General features: G+C 53.4%; 1 protein-coding gene across 1 annotated transcript in view; it reads right to left on the bottom strand.

Annotated features, from left to right (window-relative positions):
- Positions 1–1,430: 1,430 nt before the first annotated feature.
- Positions 1,431–17,291, bottom strand: part of FGF18 (fibroblast growth factor 18) — a 36,349-nt gene continuing 20,488 nt past the window's right edge. The window contains exons 4-5 of the mRNA XM_015101227.4: positions 9,593–9,699; positions 1,431–2,763 (exon numbers count right to left, since the gene is read on the bottom strand). Of these exons, the coding sequence (XP_014956713.2) occupies positions 2,497–2,763; positions 9,593–9,699 (374 nt within the window). The 3' untranslated portion in view covers positions 1,431–2,496. The remainder of the gene's footprint in view (positions 2,764–9,592; positions 9,700–17,291) is intronic.

Raw genomic sequence — 17,291 nt, 5'->3', positions numbered from 1 at the left:
AGCCCCAGTCTGTTCATCAGTCCAGCTGTCCAACACAAGGAATATTCGCTGGATGCCAGGGAAGTGGACACGAAGCACCAGCAGGGGGTCTGACATCCAGGAAGCACTCACCAAGTAGCAGGAACTGCAATCGAAGAGCGTCTAGGCTTTGGAGACCCGCTCCGCCACTTACTCTGTGACCTTGGGAAAGCAGCTAAACTTCCCTGAGTCTCCTCACCCATACCGTGAGGATAATGACAGTCCCTTCCTCACAAATCATCCTGAAGTCACCATGAGATAAGGCCCCTGAAAGGGCTTCACAAAGCCCTCAGGAAGATGCACTGCAAAGGGCAGGGAGGCAAGGGCCCAGGGGTGAAGACAGACAGAACCAAGAGCGGTGTTTGGCCTGAGTTCTGAGGGGGTCACAGAGGGAGCTGAAAGAAGCGGGCTCCCTCTGTCCGGGAGGCCTCAGAGAAGACGCTGCTGCCCCCACCCACCTCACCCCCTGCCCCTGCCCCTGCCCCTGCCCCTGCCCCTGCCCCTGCCCTCTCCGTAGGGCCTCACTGGGGACCTCTTCTGGCTGTTCTTGGCAAGGGGCATTTTCATCGGAGGCAGGTGACAGCAGCAGGACCCTAGAAGAGACCCTCAGTCAACTTGAAGCCAAATCCACTTTCCACCCCAGGACTACGGCGGCCTCCCCCCACATCCTAGGGCAGGCCCTGGGGAAGAAAGACCTTGAAGCCAAAGTCCCTGGAGGTTCATGAGGCCAGACACACTCCTCATGCTCCAGCCCGTGAGGGTCTGTGGAAGAAACCCCAGGTCCCCTCCTGACCTGGGCCATCTGACCCCCTCCACCACGAAAAAGAGAGTGGGGACCACCCGTGCCTTTTTCAGTCTGGGCCTGGCAAAACCCAGGGGTCAACTCCCCAAATGACTCAATCAATAAGCCTTACTGCAAATTCATGAATTTTTTTTTTTTTTTGGATCTGTTCTGATGAATTCTCAGTACCTAAGTGTGACTGACACTTAGTAAGGGTTTAATAAATATATGTTGGATCAGTGATTCAATTAATTAATCAACACATGAAGCGATGAATCATTGCTATCAAGAGAATTACTGTAAGTGAAGCTCCCAGCAGGCTGTGATTTTTTTGTTTATGTTTTTTGATAAATCCCCAGGGCCTTGAAAAAAGACCCTGATGCTGGGGAAGACTGAGGGCAGGAGGCGGGGAAGGATGAGATGGTTGAATGGCATCACCAATTCAATGGTCATGAGTTTGCACAAACTCTGGGAGACAGGGAAGGAGAAGTCCGGCATGCTGCAGTCCATGGGGTCGCAGAGAGTCCAACATGACTTGTGACTTAACAACAACAGGGCCTTGAATTCCCCTGGGACATAAATGTGTGTGGGAGCATGTGTATGTGAACGTATGACTGAGTCAACCACTGAATCACGACTCACTAGAATTTAATCCTTCTGGAAGCAAGGGTTACCATCTGCTTTAAGGCTGCATCCTCCGTGCTTAGACCAGTGCCTGGAGCATGGCCCGTGTGCAATGAATGAATGATAAATGAAATGAATGAGCAAGGCCCCAGCTCTCAGCCCAACGACCTCAGACCAAGAAGAACAAGCATGGAGTGGCACCTGAGCCCTGCCCCCGGCCACCACTCGCCTCTTGATTTTTTTAAATAATTTGTCAATTGTTTTTAATTGTTGAGGCAGTAATACTTGGTTCATGAAACTGCAATATACAGAGAGGTGAAATAAATAGCTTATATATATATAATATATATAATATAGCTGGTTTTAAAATATTCCCTTATTCATTGGTGTACTAGGTCACGTGAGTCACGGAAGGTCGATAGCAGCATCCTCCAGAACTGTGAGTAATGCAGGGTCACCGTGATTGGACGAGGCCGTCTGTCGTCAAAAGTCGAGGCGCCGAGAATTCTGAGGGCACGCCTTCCCTGCGCGGTGTCTCAGGGCAGCTTGCAGCGGACAATAAATAAATGACTGCAAACCAGACAGCGATTTTTGTTGGACTCTGGGGCAGGGACAGGGGATTGGGAAAGAGGGGGAGTTGGCTGGGTGGGGAGAAACACTACTTTCTCTTTGTTTTTCTCTTTTTGTGTTTTTTCTTTTTTTTTCTTTTTTTTCTTTTCCTTTAAGAACCTTTGGGAAAAAGGACTTTGGTTTCTCAGAGTGTCGTTTTCCTCATTCAAGTCCTCCTCTGGGGACGAGTTTCGAGTTGTCTGTTCCTAGAGAGACACAGCACCTGTGCATTGACAAAGTCCCTTGGCGTGAGCCTTTTGTCATAGCGGGTTTCAAGTCAGTAATAAAATCCTTATCGCTCCCCTCCCCCAAGAATTTTGGTTCAGTTTTTGTCTTCTCTTAAACACAATGTACAAAAATAGAAATTCTTCCTTATTTTTCATGTAAAAATATTCCTCTGATTGCAGTTCTCCGTGAGTGTGAGTGTGGGCTGGGGCGGCCTGGGGGGGCACGGCGGGGCCCGCCTAGCCGGGGTGCGTGGGGCGGATCCGCCGGGACCGCTTGGTCACGGTGGTGTACTTGAAGGGCTTCTGCAGTTCGGCCTGTCCCTTGGGGTAGCGCTTCATGAAGTGCACATCCTGCTGGTTCTCGCGGGTCTTGGGGCCCTTCCGTGGCCGCCCCTTCTTGGTGAAGCCCACGTACCAGCCGGAGTACTTAGCTGACATCAGGGCTGTGTAGTTGTTCTCCAGGACCTTCTCAATGAACACACACTCTTTGCTGGTGCCATCAGGCTGCAGGAAGAGAGAGAAGGAGGAGGTGAGAGAGGAAAGACAGGTGTGAGGGGCAGAGCTGTGTAGAGACGTCAGGGGCAAGGGCCAAGGCTTGAGATGGCACAGTAGAAAGGGCCTGACCCCAAGCTTTGGCCTCAGCAGTTTCACTCCCTGGATCCCTAGAGTGGACTTGACTTGGCGGCCCCTGCATCCTTCCCTGCTCATCAGTTAGGTACCAGCCTCCCATTACCATTCAGGGACCCCTTTCTTTTCCACTCCCATGATGGAGCCAGGGGCTTCCGCCTCAGCTCTACTAGAACAAAAGATTCAGATACGACCAATCAAAATATTATTTCCTGTGATTGGTGCAGAGCACAGCACGTGGCCTGAGTCATCCAATCAGCAGTCCTCAAGATCCTGCTATAAATAATCCCCCCAAACATAGGCCAGTTTAAACTTGGAAATAGGTAAAGCTGAAGCAAAGGCAGCCTCCATACCCCCATGAGAGGAAACGCTGCCTGACAACAAGGTCAGCTTGGAGGAAGAAAGCCAAGAGGAAGAGAATGAAAGAAACCAAGTCCTCCTCACATCTTTCAGTTTCTGGACCTACCCAGCTATATCTGAAGCTCAAGTGACCTCACTGTTAAGTGGGCCAATAATATCTCATTTCCTTTAAAACAGTTGAGACTGTGTTCTATCACATGCGACAGAAAGAAGTCCCAACTCATGTGCACTAAACTGGGGACCAAGTTAACTGCCTACTCAACTGCCATTCAACTCCACTGTTACAGAGTCAAACATAAATTACATTTAATGTGGTGCATCTTAATGTTTGTTGTGAAGAGGGGGGTGGAAGCCTCTAAAAATAAGGGCTTTGGCATGACCAAACTTCAAAGCCTATACCCATGGTTCTAAGATTTTAGGGTCCCGGGTGAACTCCCTGGGAGACTATGCCAGGCAAGGAGCACTAGATTCATAGTCAGACACTGAATCAACTCACACTTCCTTATGTGACCTCAGGCTAGTTAATTTCATTCTTTAAACTTTGGATTCCTTGCCTGGACCAAACACGGAAAATGACTCCTGCGTCACAGAGATGTTATGAGGAATGATGCTCATAAGTGAGCCAGGCACACAGGAGGAAGTTTTCACGTTATTTCGGAAGAGCAGGTGGTTCCGAAGGTCTGACCTCCCTCCTTGGATCTGAACAAAAGGTGGTGGAAAGCGGGCTTTGAATCTCCTCCTTGAAAAAGCCGAATTGCTCGGCGTGGAAGAGTGGGAAACACATAAAGTTGGAAGGCCTGAATTAGCAGCACTCGAGTTTCCAACTAACATCTCCAAATTTAGGCCGGGCCCACTCCTCGTTACAGACGGGTGCCCAGCCAAGTTGGAAGCCCAGCGGTCTGGCTGTGTGTGGAGACTGAGGTGCAAGTTCCAGCCTTTTGTTTGAAGTGGAAAACGGGCTGGAGCTTCCAGGAACGTTCACCTTTGAGCGGAGGGCAAGCTTGGGCCCTGCAGACAAAGTGCTGAACTTTGCAGAAAGGGACAGGCAGGGTAAGAAAACATTCTCTGGAGGAGAGATCTTTCGAGGAGCCTACAGAGCATACAGGGGGTGGGCCTGGGAGAAGCACACAGGACCCAGAGGCATTATGGGTTGAGTGAGCAGAGAGGGCCTAATGTGAGGGAAGCTGGGGCATATGTGCAAGGGAGATAAAAAGGAGTGGGCTCTGGGCTCCCCATGGATAATTCTGGAAGCTGCCTATCCAACCTGAGTCCAGGTCCCTTGACTGGTTTTGATGGAACAGTCAGAGAAAACTGAATAAAGGCTATACCATGGCTGGTTCCCCATCTTAGAATATCTGCCTGGAAAACTGCTTTCAACCATCAGGAGTCAGTTCAGTAACCACCTCCTCCAGGAAGCCTTCCCTGACTGCCATCTAGCTCCCTGAGTATTTCCTCCTCTTCCTTCAAGACTCCATTTGAGCAGTGTGTGTGTTCGTTGCTCAGCTGTGTCCAACTCTTTGCGACCCCATGGACTGTAGCCCGCCAGGCTGCTCTGTTCATGGGATTTTCCAGGCAAGAATACTGGAGTGGGTTGCCATTCCTTTCTCCCATTTAGCAGTATGCTTTATTCAACTCACATACTCCATCTTCTGAATCCCCTCCACACCCACTCCTTCTCCTGCCTGCCCAACAGAGTAGTTCTGTATCTGCCTGCTCCTCATCAGCCCAGGAGCTTCAGGAGGTCAGGACTGCTTCTCGCTTGCTCTCATGGCTTCGGCATAGGTCTTAGCCCAAGACAGGGGCACGCGGAGAATTTGTGGTTAAATGGATGAGAGTTCTGCTGGGACAAAGATGGTGGGGGTGACACATTAATTGGTCTTCCTCCAAAAGAAAATGGACTCTGCCTCCTGGATCCCTTACTAATGTCCCAGAGACAGTTGTGAGTTGTGAGAGGCCCCTCCTGGGGGATGTGCTGAGAACAGTGAGGGCCCAAACCCTCAGCCTGCCCACCGTGGTGTCCCTACTCATCCATTTACTCACTCATTCAGCATTTACTGATTGCCAACTACAGCCCAGATATTTCCACATCCACTGTCTCATTTAATTCTCTTAACTTGCCAAGGGAGACTCTACCTGGTGGAAGAAAACAATTTAAAGACACAAAAATGGCATTTCCAAGGTCACGGAGCTGTCAAGTGGCAAAGCCAGGATTTGAACATGCACTTGCCACTACAGCTCACTTCTCTGCTGTCTAATCCCAGACAGGCCCGTGGGGAGAAAGGGTATGGAAGAGTGGGTGCTGCCCATCGAAACACCTCGGGTCCCCCAGGACCACAGAGCTACCATACTCATGAAGCAGTGACTTGGAGGTTCAAGGGCCAGCACAGTGCCTGGCACACACGCTCTTGCCTGGGTTGAGGATCTGGGCTTCAGGCTGAGGTTCTGACACCCCAGAGGTCAGGAGCCCTTGGGAGGAGCCATAGGGCCTATAACGGCCACGAGTTCCCACCTGAACTCAGACTCAGTGGATAAGAAGCTCACGGTAGGCAGCCCTGGGGCCTGACCCTTGCCTTTCTCCTCACCACCTCTATGACCCTGCTTATGGCCTCCAGAGATTTTTAAAAAACACATGTGCATGGGCCTCACCCCCCCAAAATGCTGACTCAATTGGTTCAGGCAAGGCAGATCACCAATATTTAGGGAGTAACGACAGCCCGTCCCAGAACCTTGATTTAGTAGAATTTGATCATCCCTGGAAATCTACCACCTCCAACCTCCTTCTTTCCAAACTGGAGTCCTATTCCTTCTGTTTGATCTGAAGACTGAATCCTGATGACATCACTTGGCCCCTAGATCCAGTCTTCCTTGAAATCAGAACTACCCCCTGGATGTTTTTAGTTACCTAGACGAAAAAAAAGACTTTTGCTTAAAGGCATTTTGAATTAGGTTTCAGTCACATTCAACCAAAGCAGACTTCACAAACACACACTGGACAAGGGACCCCCTGCTCTGAATGGGTCTAGGGCCCTATGTTGCCAATGATCCACTGATCACACAGGAGGAGACAGACGAGAAAAATCCACCTGGGTTGAATCTCCAGAGATGGGAAACAACTGCTTAGCACATAGTGCTTGACATTTAACAACTCTTTTACGGAATGAAAGGAAGTACTATCTCCTGGGTCAGGTGGAGGTGGGGTCCAGAGAGGTGGCAAGGAGAAGGGGGCTTCTTCTCTCTCAGGGGCTTGGGAGAAGAGCTCTGGCATGTGATCAGTATGATGCGAGAGAGAAGCAAGGCCAAGGGTCTGGAGCATCGGCAGAGGCTCTCTTGGGGGTTCAGTGATGTGTCCGGCTGTGGCCAGATATGTAGAAGATTGATACCCAGGGTCAAGACCATCCAAGCAAGCTATCCTGTTGAGCCAAAGGAGCCAGAGCCTGAACTGAGGTCAAGAGTTCCCACAGGTGAAGAACCTGACTTTCAAGGGGAATGTAGCTCATGTTTAACAAGAAAGTGCCTATTCAGTGTCAGGATTATCTTCCCATTTTACAGGTGAGGACACTGAGGCTCAGTGAGGTCAGAGCACTTAAGATTCCCAGGTCTGACGTGGCTAACTCTGGCTGTAGGTTGAGTCAATTCTCAAAAGGTAAGCACCACATTTCTGTTTCTTTGGTATCCTTTGAGCAGGTATAAGAAGCATGATGGATGGATCCAGAATTGGCCCTCAGAGCCACCAGCCTGTGGGGAATGCAAGAAGGAAACAGCCAGTGCCAACCCAGGTGAGCAGACTGCAGAGAGAGGGCTGTGCGAGTAGCCTGGGCTCCAGGGTGGGCGTGCTGACTGGGCGGTCAGGGAAGTCAGAGATCATGAAAGGGGTAGCCAAGACTCAGGGTGGATGGTGGAGGGAAAGGCTGTCCTGGCAGAGGGAGCCGTGTGCACACAGCTGGAAGGCCGCGTCCAAGGAGTGGAGGCTGGCAGCGCCATGTGTCTGGGACACAGGAACACGAGGGCGGGCAGGCTCTCCCCAAGGAGGGCAGCCGTTCTCGGGTAGAAGGTGAGGGCCTGAGGACTGGTTCTGGCTGAGCTGCGGGTGGAGAGGAGGGGCGAGCTTTAGAAAGTTGAGGGTGGGCAGAGGGGAAAGGCCTGGAGGTGGAGCCTGAGGAAGCGGAGGAACACTCTTCTGGAGAGGGTACGAGGGCAGAACCAGACACAGACCAGCCATCAGGAGTAACCCCAGGTCGGGGTCTGATCGGCTGCCGACCTGTGACAGAACTGCCCCCTAAGGACCCGGAGCTCCCAACTGCAGGACCCAGAGAGTGGGCGCTGGGCTGGGCAGGGGCCCAGAGGGGGACCTGCCCGCCGAGTCGGGACAGGTGGAGGGGTGGCCTGCCCGGGAGCCTGGAGGGGAAACTTGGGGGTGGGGCGGGGGCCCTGCTGCCAGGTGGAGGGGCACCTCGCCTGCTGCAAGGCGGGCGGGGAGCGGAGCGCGGGGCGGCCTCGCCGCCAGCTGAACCGTCCCCAATATTAATGACGGGAGAGAGGGCGAGGGGGCAGGAAATCGGAGCCGGCTCCTGTGGAAGCGGTGACTCAGCGGCCAGCCGGCGGGCGGGCGGGCGGCGGGGAGCGGCCCGAGGGGACGGGGCTGTTCTTTTGACCCCAGGACGGCCCTCCTGAGGTCAAGATGCCGGGAACCACGCAGACGGGGAGGGAGGGGCACGCGGGCACTGGGCACGGCGGGCTGCGGTGCGGCCCCTCCTTTAAACAGGAAAGAAAAGGGGGGCGAGGGGAGAAAGGCGAGCCCACAACTGCAAGCAGGCTGGGCCTGGGAGGCGGCCCAGGCGGGCAGGAGAACAAAGCGCCCGACGCGGGGCTGGCCGCGCCGCCGCAGGAAACGCACAGCCAGGCCAGGGGACCCGGCGCCCGGCCCGCCCGCCGCCCCGGCCCCGGCCCCGGCCCCGGCCCCCTCGCTGGCCGGCCGGCGCGGACGGACGCGGTGAGTGAGTCCGCGGAAAGTGAATCACTAATTAAAACCACTCCTAGGCATCCCGGGGTGCGCTACGGAGTACTATTCTGTTGCTCTCTGAGAAGCTCCAGCTGGAATCCTTGCCTTCTAAACTGGGCTTTGAAGGCCGCCAAGCTCTAGCCCGTGACCTGGGAAGAGTGCCCGAGCACCGCCAAGCCTCAGGTTTTTCATCTATGAAATGGGAATGGTGGAAGTCTGTTCTTCCCCGACCCACCTTATGGGATTATTTTGAAGCATTTTTTGTTTAGTGCCTGGCAGAAAGTAGGTGCTCAATTAACAGAGGCTATTGGTACCCTTGTTATTAACAAATAATCAGAGACACTCTCCTGGCTCAGGTCTCTGGCCTGTCATCCTCTCCCCAGGGTATGGAGGGGAGGGGGGAAGAGGGATAAGAATTGGGGGATTCGGGGAGTCAAAGCCATAGCTTAAACAGAAACTGAAGTCATGCTTCCTTCCCCCCACCCTAACAAGGTGTAATAAATGCAGGTCGTCACAGAGGGCCTTGCCTCAAGGAGAAGAAGCCGTCCTCTTTGGAATCTGGGTCTACCCTCTACCCTCCACTCCAACTGGCCAGCAGAAGCCACCCCCTCATTATACAAGTTGGACAGGGGGTGAGTAGGGTCCCTGCAGAGAGAAGGGAACATGGAGCATGAATCCACTATAGAGCTACTGCCTGTAGCACCTCCCTCAGGAGCATCCAAAGGAAGCAAGTGTGTGAACTTCACAAACAAGGACACCCAGGCCAAAAGGGGCAGCAGCGTCAAAATGCAGCATCAGTGGAGGCTCAGAATCCCTGGCACGTGGGTCCACCCCACCCATATCCTACCCCCGCCCTCATTTGTTACATGCCTGTTGCAAAGTAATAAAACCTTCCTGAAATGCTAGAATCACAAGGCCGAAGAGGCTGCTGGGTTCCAGAGGTGTGGCTGTGGGGAGCCATAAACCCCTTGTGATTATTAAAACAACGCTGCAGCCCCAGGCCCTGGCCCACTGGTTCCCTGCTGCCAGACGTCAGGTACATTCAGACTGGGAGCCTCAGACCCCCTGGAGGTTCTCCCACTGCTAAGCAAGCCAGAGTTCCATGTCCACCAGGAGAGATTGGGGCCCCACGTACTCCCCAAAGTCACAGCCACAGTATGGCAGGCTGCGGGTGAGGGGACAGAGAAGTGGGGGTGATGAAGAGATCTCACAATGGGAGTCTCTCTCTCACAAACACACACATTCACGGGGCCTCTTTCCCATTTAGGGCTGATGGGGCCCAGGAGGCACTGCTCCAGCCCCCCTGGGCTGCTGAGGGACCCACCCAAGTCCCAGACCACCACTTACCTTCCCCACAAGCTTGCCTTTCCGGTTCATACACAAGTAGAACTCCGTCTCCTTGCCCTTGATCCGGACTTGACTACCGAAGGTATCTGTCTCCACTAGGAGCTGGGCTTCGAAAGGCAGAAGGAGAACAAGACACATTTTTTTACCAGGGGCAGTGGCTGGCCTGAAGACTCAGCAACATGATCCCTGACCCTGACCTTGCCCTTGGACCTCCCACTGCCCCCAGAATCAAGTATGGGGGTGGGGCTGCTTCCGACAGTCTCTCCGGAGCATGTGCCCCTCAGGCAGGGAGAAAAGCTCTCTGACACCTGTTCCCAACTCCCGGACTCTCTGGACTCCACTGGGGACCCAGATCACTTCTGGTGACTACAGACCAGTGTGACATCTCCTGCCCTCCGCACCCACCTTCCCCTGCCCCTCAATTCCCTTCCCCAAAGCAGGACACCCAGCCACACAAAGAGCCCTGAAGAAGCAGCAGTCTCTGGACTGAGGGGTCAGACATTCAGATGCCTATGAGCTCACAAAGGCATGCACAATGGGCGCACACACACACACACACACACACACACACACACACAGTAAATGCACACGCGTCTTGCCTTGTGGAATGCTAAGCTACTTCCTCCAAAATTTAGGTCAGAAGCCCCTTCCTCCAGGGCAAACATCTGGGTGTCCCCTTCCTGATGGGGATATGAGAGAGCGAGTGCCCCAGCCACTTGAAATGGGGAAACGTCTGGAAACGGTAATTCAAGGCCCCAGGGAAAGGAGGCTATCAATATAATATTTCACTTTCCTCAATCAAGGCCATCAAGACTTGGGGACTTCCCTAGCGGTTCAGTGGTTAACACGCCATGCTTCCCATGCAGGGGGCCATGGGTTTAATCCCTGGTTGGGGAACTAAGATCCCACATGTCACATGCCACACAGTGTGGATAGGAAAACCAAAAAAGGCCACCAAGGCTAAAGGATAACTAACTCTCAGGAGCCCAGAAGTCCCAATCGGAACCCAGTACCCTCTGGTCTGGAATGGGAGACCTCATGTTAAACCCCCATACTCCACAAAAACATGGGGTGTCCAGATGATCCTGGATGGGGTAGCCAGAGCTGATCCCCCAAGGCCTGACTGAACAAGAACATCTAGGGCTGGAGGGTGACTCCCTCTTGATTAGGCATACTGTGAGGCCCCCCTCCCGTCCCTTGGCCACTTCACATCTCCCCAGTAGGATGCTGTGTGACTTTGGCAGGTCACATGCCCTCTCTGAATTTGAATCCCAGTGCCTGGATTTCCCCACCACCTCCATCCCCCTTCTTTGCCTCTGACCCCCCATTCTCACCCTCCCTCCCCTGACCCTTTGCTTCCCAACACCTGCCCCTCCCTCACCCACAAAATTTTAATTTCAGTGACAAGGGACTTGCTTCTCCATAACAAAATCATAGTTCTAAATACAGCATCCTTGGAGCCACAAACAGTGTACCTCAGTGCCCCTAAAATACAAGAGGTATGATTTTAATAAAAAAAATTTTAAATATATACCCTGGTACCCTGCTGTGAAAATTAAAACCATCTGGAACTCAGGATTTCCAATAATTAATCTAGCCCTCCTTTGACACCACTACTAATTAAAATGTGATACCCACCTTTCCAAGGAAAAAAAGAAGAATTTACATAAAATTTAAAGATCTAACAAGAATTTAGTAATTCTAGGAACAAAGGTGGGGGCACATTCTTCTCTCTACCTTCCCCCATCCCTAGTAAACAGAGTTGAGAATATTAGTGAACACTGAGATAGGGGGTTATAAGCCCTTCATGCTCCCTGCTTCCCTAAATCCAAACTCCCTATAACTCTCTTGTTGGCTTAGTCCCTGAGAACCAAGGGTCAAACATCACAGCACTTCTGAGACTTGCTTTCAGCATCTCCTCACAAACTCAGGCCCTACATGGGATGGGGGTTGTTAGGGGTCAGGAGAGTCCCCAACCTACAGGAGCTTCTGACAAAGGCAGCATGTGTAAGGGGAAAGGTGAGAGCTTTGAAATGCACATGTATGGATATGACTCCCTAGCTCCACTTGCCAGTATATGACCCTGGGCCTCAGTTTCTTCATCTGTAAAATGGGGGTGGTCATCCCTCATCTGTTAACAGCCAATGTGAGGGTCATATAAAATGATGCTGTTCTCAGAGGCTGGGTAGGAGAAACTCAGTAACTGTTCCTTAAGTTTCCCGATAACTGCAAAATAAACCCATTTACCAAAAAAAAAAAAAAAAAAGTAGTGGAAAAGAAATCTGGTATGTATAAAAGGGCAGAGGGGAAGCAAAACTTGCTTCCCCAAGGCAGGCCTTCTGTCCTGAACTTTCTCAGCATCCTCCAGGGTCTCGGGTACCCCACACTGTCAGTGCATCAGAAAATGCCTTAGGCGGGGATTTACAGAGCCTTGCCATCCTGGAGGGGTAACCTGGAGTAAGCCACACACCCTATCTGAGCCCCTAGTTTCCTTACCTATGCAATGGGATTGGGGCCTGACTGTTCTGATTGTCTCTGGGATTGGAAAGGGGTAGGGATGGGAAATCATAAAAAGTGGGTGAGGCCACAGGGCTGAGGCCAGGAAGCCCCAAGCATGTCTGAGAGGAAGACGACTCTGTCTGTCCTCTCCCAGCACCAGCCTGGGCCCGTCTTCAGAACAGCTCCTACTGCACACTGGATCCGACTCCCCTGTGAGCCTGCCAAAGTCACACATCCCCCGGAGGTTAGGTACCTTCATCCCCCTTTTACAGTGTAGGAGACTGAGGTTCAGAGAAGCAACCCTTCCCAGGTTGGGGGTGTGGGGGCAGGCTGACATCCAGTCTGGCTGGCTCTCTTCCTGTTGGGGCCTGGGTCCCAGAGGAGGGCCCCCAGCTCCAGGGAGACTTGGCTCAAAACACAGCCCCCGCCTCTCATTAGCCACAGCCCATCTGAGGAAGCCCTGGGCTGTGCCTGAGCCGTCCAGAGGCCTGGGGCTGAGGCTGGGTGGCACCCCACCCCCACCAGCCCAGCAGCCCCCACCCCAGCAAGGGGACGGTCTGCACCAGCCGCTGCGCCCTGGGGAGCCAGAAGTCTGTTCTTCCCCAACCGCAGCAAGCCACGGAGTGACCTAGACTCTACTCAGCACATGACATAATGAGGAGGGAGCCGGGCCAAGATTATGTAAAGTCTTTGGGGAGTAATAGCAGCAGCAGTTCTCAGAAAAAGAGAAAGAGAGACTCCACCCACCCAGACCAGGTTTGCCCCAGAGCCTGCCTGGTCCTCAGCATCATGCTTCCCCGTCTCATGACCCAAGACCTAAGCCCCCAAGACACACCTCTCAGGAGCCAGAAACCTCATCTCCACTCGGTTTGATTCTCAGGACTGTCCCAGGCCAGGCAGGCGGCATCAATGATATCGTCTCGCCGCTCACCACCCTGGCATCCCCTCCTCCACTCTCTGCTACGCTTGCCCCTAGCGGTCTCTCCTCTACAGATCAGCCAGGCGATCCTTACAAAATGTAACATGAACTGTGCCTTTCCCCTGCTAAAGCCTCCTATGGGCCTCCACGCGTGCATGCTCAGTTCCTCCATCATGTCCGACTCTTTGCAGCCCCGGGGACTGCAGCCCACCAGGCTCCTCTCTCCATGGGATTTTCCAGGCAAGAATACTAGAGTGGATTGCCATTTCCTCCTCCAGGGGATCTTCCCGACCCAGGGGTCAAACCTGTGTCTCTTGCATTGCCAGGCGGATTCTTCACCACCGTGCCACCTCACTAACAATCCAGACTCTTCAAGGGGACCCCTAAGAGGCACCCGTCTGGCCCCTGCTGTCGGCCCCCATCTCCCACCCTCGCTCACAGCCCTCCAGCCACACAAGCCTCCTTGCTTTTCCTGCTCTGACTCACCCAGCGCACTCCCGCCTCAGGGCCTTCACACTCTTCCTCCGCCTGGCGATCGCTTTGCCCAGAGTTTCCCACAGCAGCTCTGCACCTCCTAGACGGACATCTCAACTCAGATGTCACCTCCTCAGAGAGGAGTCCATGGGCTCACGAAAAGCCAGACGTGACTGAGCGACTAACACTCTCACACACTATTCATACTTACCTCGTCAAGCCCTTTATATACTTACTAAAGGTTACTTATTGGTCATTTACCATAAGCCAAGGGTGGGCTAGGTGCTGGAAACCACAGTGGTGGATGAGACAGGTAAGGGCCTGCCCTCATGGAGCTTACCTTCTGGTGGACAGAGACAGACCCAGAAAAGGTAGCAAATAAGAGGAGACCACTTGGAGGAGTGCTCGGAGGAGAATGGAGCAGGGGATGGCAGGAGCTGGACTGGGAGGGTGGCGACATCTCAGGTCCCGTGCAGTGCAGGCAGATTCTTTACCATCTGGGCCCCAGAGAAGCCTCAAGCATGCATAACGCCATTTAAAAGTTAAAGCGAACAAGGTTCAGGGAGGTAAAGGGATTGCTCAAGGGCATACAGCTGGTAAAAGCAGGGAAGAAGTTCAAATTCAATGTCTGATCCCACGATCAATGCCTCTGGCAACTCTGCCCCCACCAGCGTCACTCCTGCCCCTCCCTAGAGCTCTGAGCTCCCCCACGCACCCACCCCCAGCCTCAGAGTTACTATCAGATATTCTGACGAAGGGCGAACGTCCTGTCCCTCTCTGGGCCAGGATTAGATGATTCCCTTTCAGAACTGCTCCTCTGGGAAGCATCAGTAACTTACATTTATTTGGAGCCTATCATATGTGGGTCACCGTTGTACCCTATACACACTATCTCAATCCTTATAACAATCCCAAGAAATTAGAACTATTTTTTTATTACCCCATTTTACAGGTGAGAAAATGGAGCCCCAAGGTCACACAATGGTGGAGTTAAAACCCAGGCAGGCTAACCTAGAAGTCTGGGTCTTAGCCTGTCTCCCCCTTAGGTCAAACTTTTCCTCCATGCCAGTCCCTTTCCTGGGGAAGTTAGTGAAGGAACAAGGAAGGTCTCTGCCTTTGACGTCACCTTCTTGGGGCAGAAGTCTGTGGGTCGAGACGCCCAAAGAGCCAAAGGTTGGGGCCCATCCCTCCCCAGCTCCATTTCCAAATGACCTCGAGGCAGGGAAGGGTACCAGCAGTCACCCTGAGGAAGACAGCTTCTAGCTGATTCTGGGAGATGGCCCATAGGAGCACCCAAGTCTGGGTTCAAACCACAGCCAGAGAGGCAGCAAATGGCTTCTGACCTCGTTCTGACCAGGAGAGGCTGTATGCACCAGGAGCTGAGCGAGTGAGGGATCTCTCCTGCAGGGGAGGCCATGAGCCAGTCCCGGCTCAGAGCAGGAGCCCAGCACCTGCCCATGCAGGCCAGGAGCTTGAAGAGCCCAATCCCTTCTCCAGCATCCAGACAGGAAAGCAGAAAAGGAAAAAGAGAGAGTGGAGGAAACTGGAGAGAAAGCCCTTTTGATTAAAAAAATAATAATAAGCTGTCTTTTTCTCCCAGTTTTGTTGAAATGCATGGAGTAACAATGATGGTTTTAAAAAGCTTATACTTATTTGAGCATTTACCATCCATCAGGCGCTGTGCTTAGAGTCTGAATATGGAAAGTCTCATTAGATCCTCACAACAACCTTATGAGGTAGGAACTATCACGCCCATTTGACTGATGAAGAAACTGAGGCCCTGAGCAGAGCTCCAGAGGTTACTTGCCAAAGTCACTCAGTAGGACCAGGATTTGAACACACAAAGAGTAACTCCAGAGCTAGTCTGACTCAGGCAGAGCAGGACAGACACCAGGCAGCCTGGCGACGGCAGAGATGAGAAGTGACTTTGGTGGGTGGATGGATTGACTGATTCCAGTGGGATTTCCCAGCTGGGCTTCCCTGCGGGCGATCCAGGACCTCTCTTGGAAGCCTTTTGGTTGGAAGGGTTGGAAACAGCAGGGAAAGACAGCAGAGATCCAGAGAGACATATACAGAGGGGCACAGGAGACCCAGAAAAATGGGACTGGAGAAAACCAAGCAGGAGACTTGGTTTCCTTCCCCCCTCTCCCACAAGTTTCAGAGTCAAACCTCCAAGGCCCGAGAAAGCAAGCAGGGAGCCGGGAGCCGAAGAGAGGCTGGGCAGAGCAGCGCCCCCAGGCCTGCACAGGGTGACCCGCTGCCGGCTGGCTGCCGCAGTGCCAGGACAGGTGCCGCAGGCCCCTGTCCAGGAATCACCCTCCAGCGAGGAAACATCCTTGCCACAGAAGGTGCTGGGAGGTCACACTAACCAGTACCCCCTTCCTCCCCTCTGAACCAGATCGAGGGGAAGGGGAAGAAGCAGGGGCGAGAGGAAGGATTCCTCTCTGGAGAGGTTTCAGCATCGCTATTCACAAACACACACACACACACACACACACACACACACACGTTACGGCCTTTCTCCAAAGGTGCCCATGGCTCCCTCTCTCGTGAAGTCACCCAAGGAGGCTCACAGGCCATGTGGGTTTGCCAGAAAGGAAAAGGGAGAGAATCAATAGGATCAATCAGGAGCTATATTTAATCCTAGCTGCAGCTTTCATGTGACCGGTTGAGCTGCAGAGTCACCAAGGTGTGGGTGGCCACTCCTCACTGAGGACAGAAGTCGTGGGACACAAGCTCAGAGGGCAGGGGTATTAGACGGATATATTAATGCTCCTTCCAGCTGGGAACATCTCTCGGAAAAGCTGGCTCTGTTGCTCGGGGTATCCCGGCTGCAAGATGCAGGCTGGCTGGAAGGGAGGACAGGACGGGAGAATGGAGGGAGCACCAATTCCCCAAGTACCTACTCTGAGCCGGGCGCTTGCCCCAGAGGAGTGGTCTCATCCACACTCCTGGATGCTCACGGGTCACGCATGCACTCATAGGCTCAAACATGTATTGCACACTGGTTTGCGGCTGGCTGTGTGCAAGGCGGATGCTTCCCAGGTGGCTCTGTGGTAAAGAATCCGCCTGCAATGCGGGAGACATGGCTTCCATTCCTGGGTCAGGAAGGTCCCCTGGAGAAGGAAACGGCAACCCACTCCAGTATTCTTGCCTGGAGAATCCCATGGACAGAGGAGCCTGGCGGGCTACAGTCCATGGGGTTGCAAAGAATCTGACAAAACGGAGCGACTAACAGTTTCATTGTGCAGGGGATACAGTGGGGACAGTAGACAGAAGCCGCCTGGCCTCAGAGTGTGCACTGGAGCAGGCGACATGGAGAGCGGATAACTGCACGTGCAGCAGAGCCACAGGCAGCAGTAAGTGCTGGGGAGAGAAACACGCGCACGCGAGGACACAGACAGGAATCCTGCGATAAGGCGGCGACTGGATGAATGGAGTGAGGGAGCAAATGCCACGGGGACATCTGGAAGAAGGGCAGCCCCAGGCGGAGGGCCCAGCAAAGGCAGACACGCGTGGCGCACGCGAGGGGCAGCAGGAAGCTGGGGCTGGAGCGGAGCCAGCAAGGACTGGGGTGATGGGGCCTGTGGTCAGGGAGGAGCTAGGTCAGGCCTTCCTGCTGAGGGTATGGATTTCATCCTAAACGACATGACCACCTTTGACTGAGTGACCGAGGCTCACGTTTTGGAAGTAAGGAGAATGGACTATGAGGTGTCAGACTCAGAGAGAAGGGGGTCCTGCTGCCTTGCCCACACCAGCCAGCCCAAAGGACCTGGCTCCTTGCTCAAGCCCAGCCCTGTAGCAGGC

This window comes from Ovis aries, chromosome 16 (assembly GCF_016772045.2).
Source record: "Ovis aries strain OAR_USU_Benz2616 breed Rambouillet chromosome 16, ARS-UI_Ramb_v3.0, whole genome shotgun sequence".
NCBI lineage: Eukaryota > Metazoa > Chordata > Mammalia > Artiodactyla > Bovidae > Ovis > Ovis aries.
Note: the sequence above shows the minus strand (reverse complement) of the source record. Positions and strands in the feature narration are given on the sequence as shown.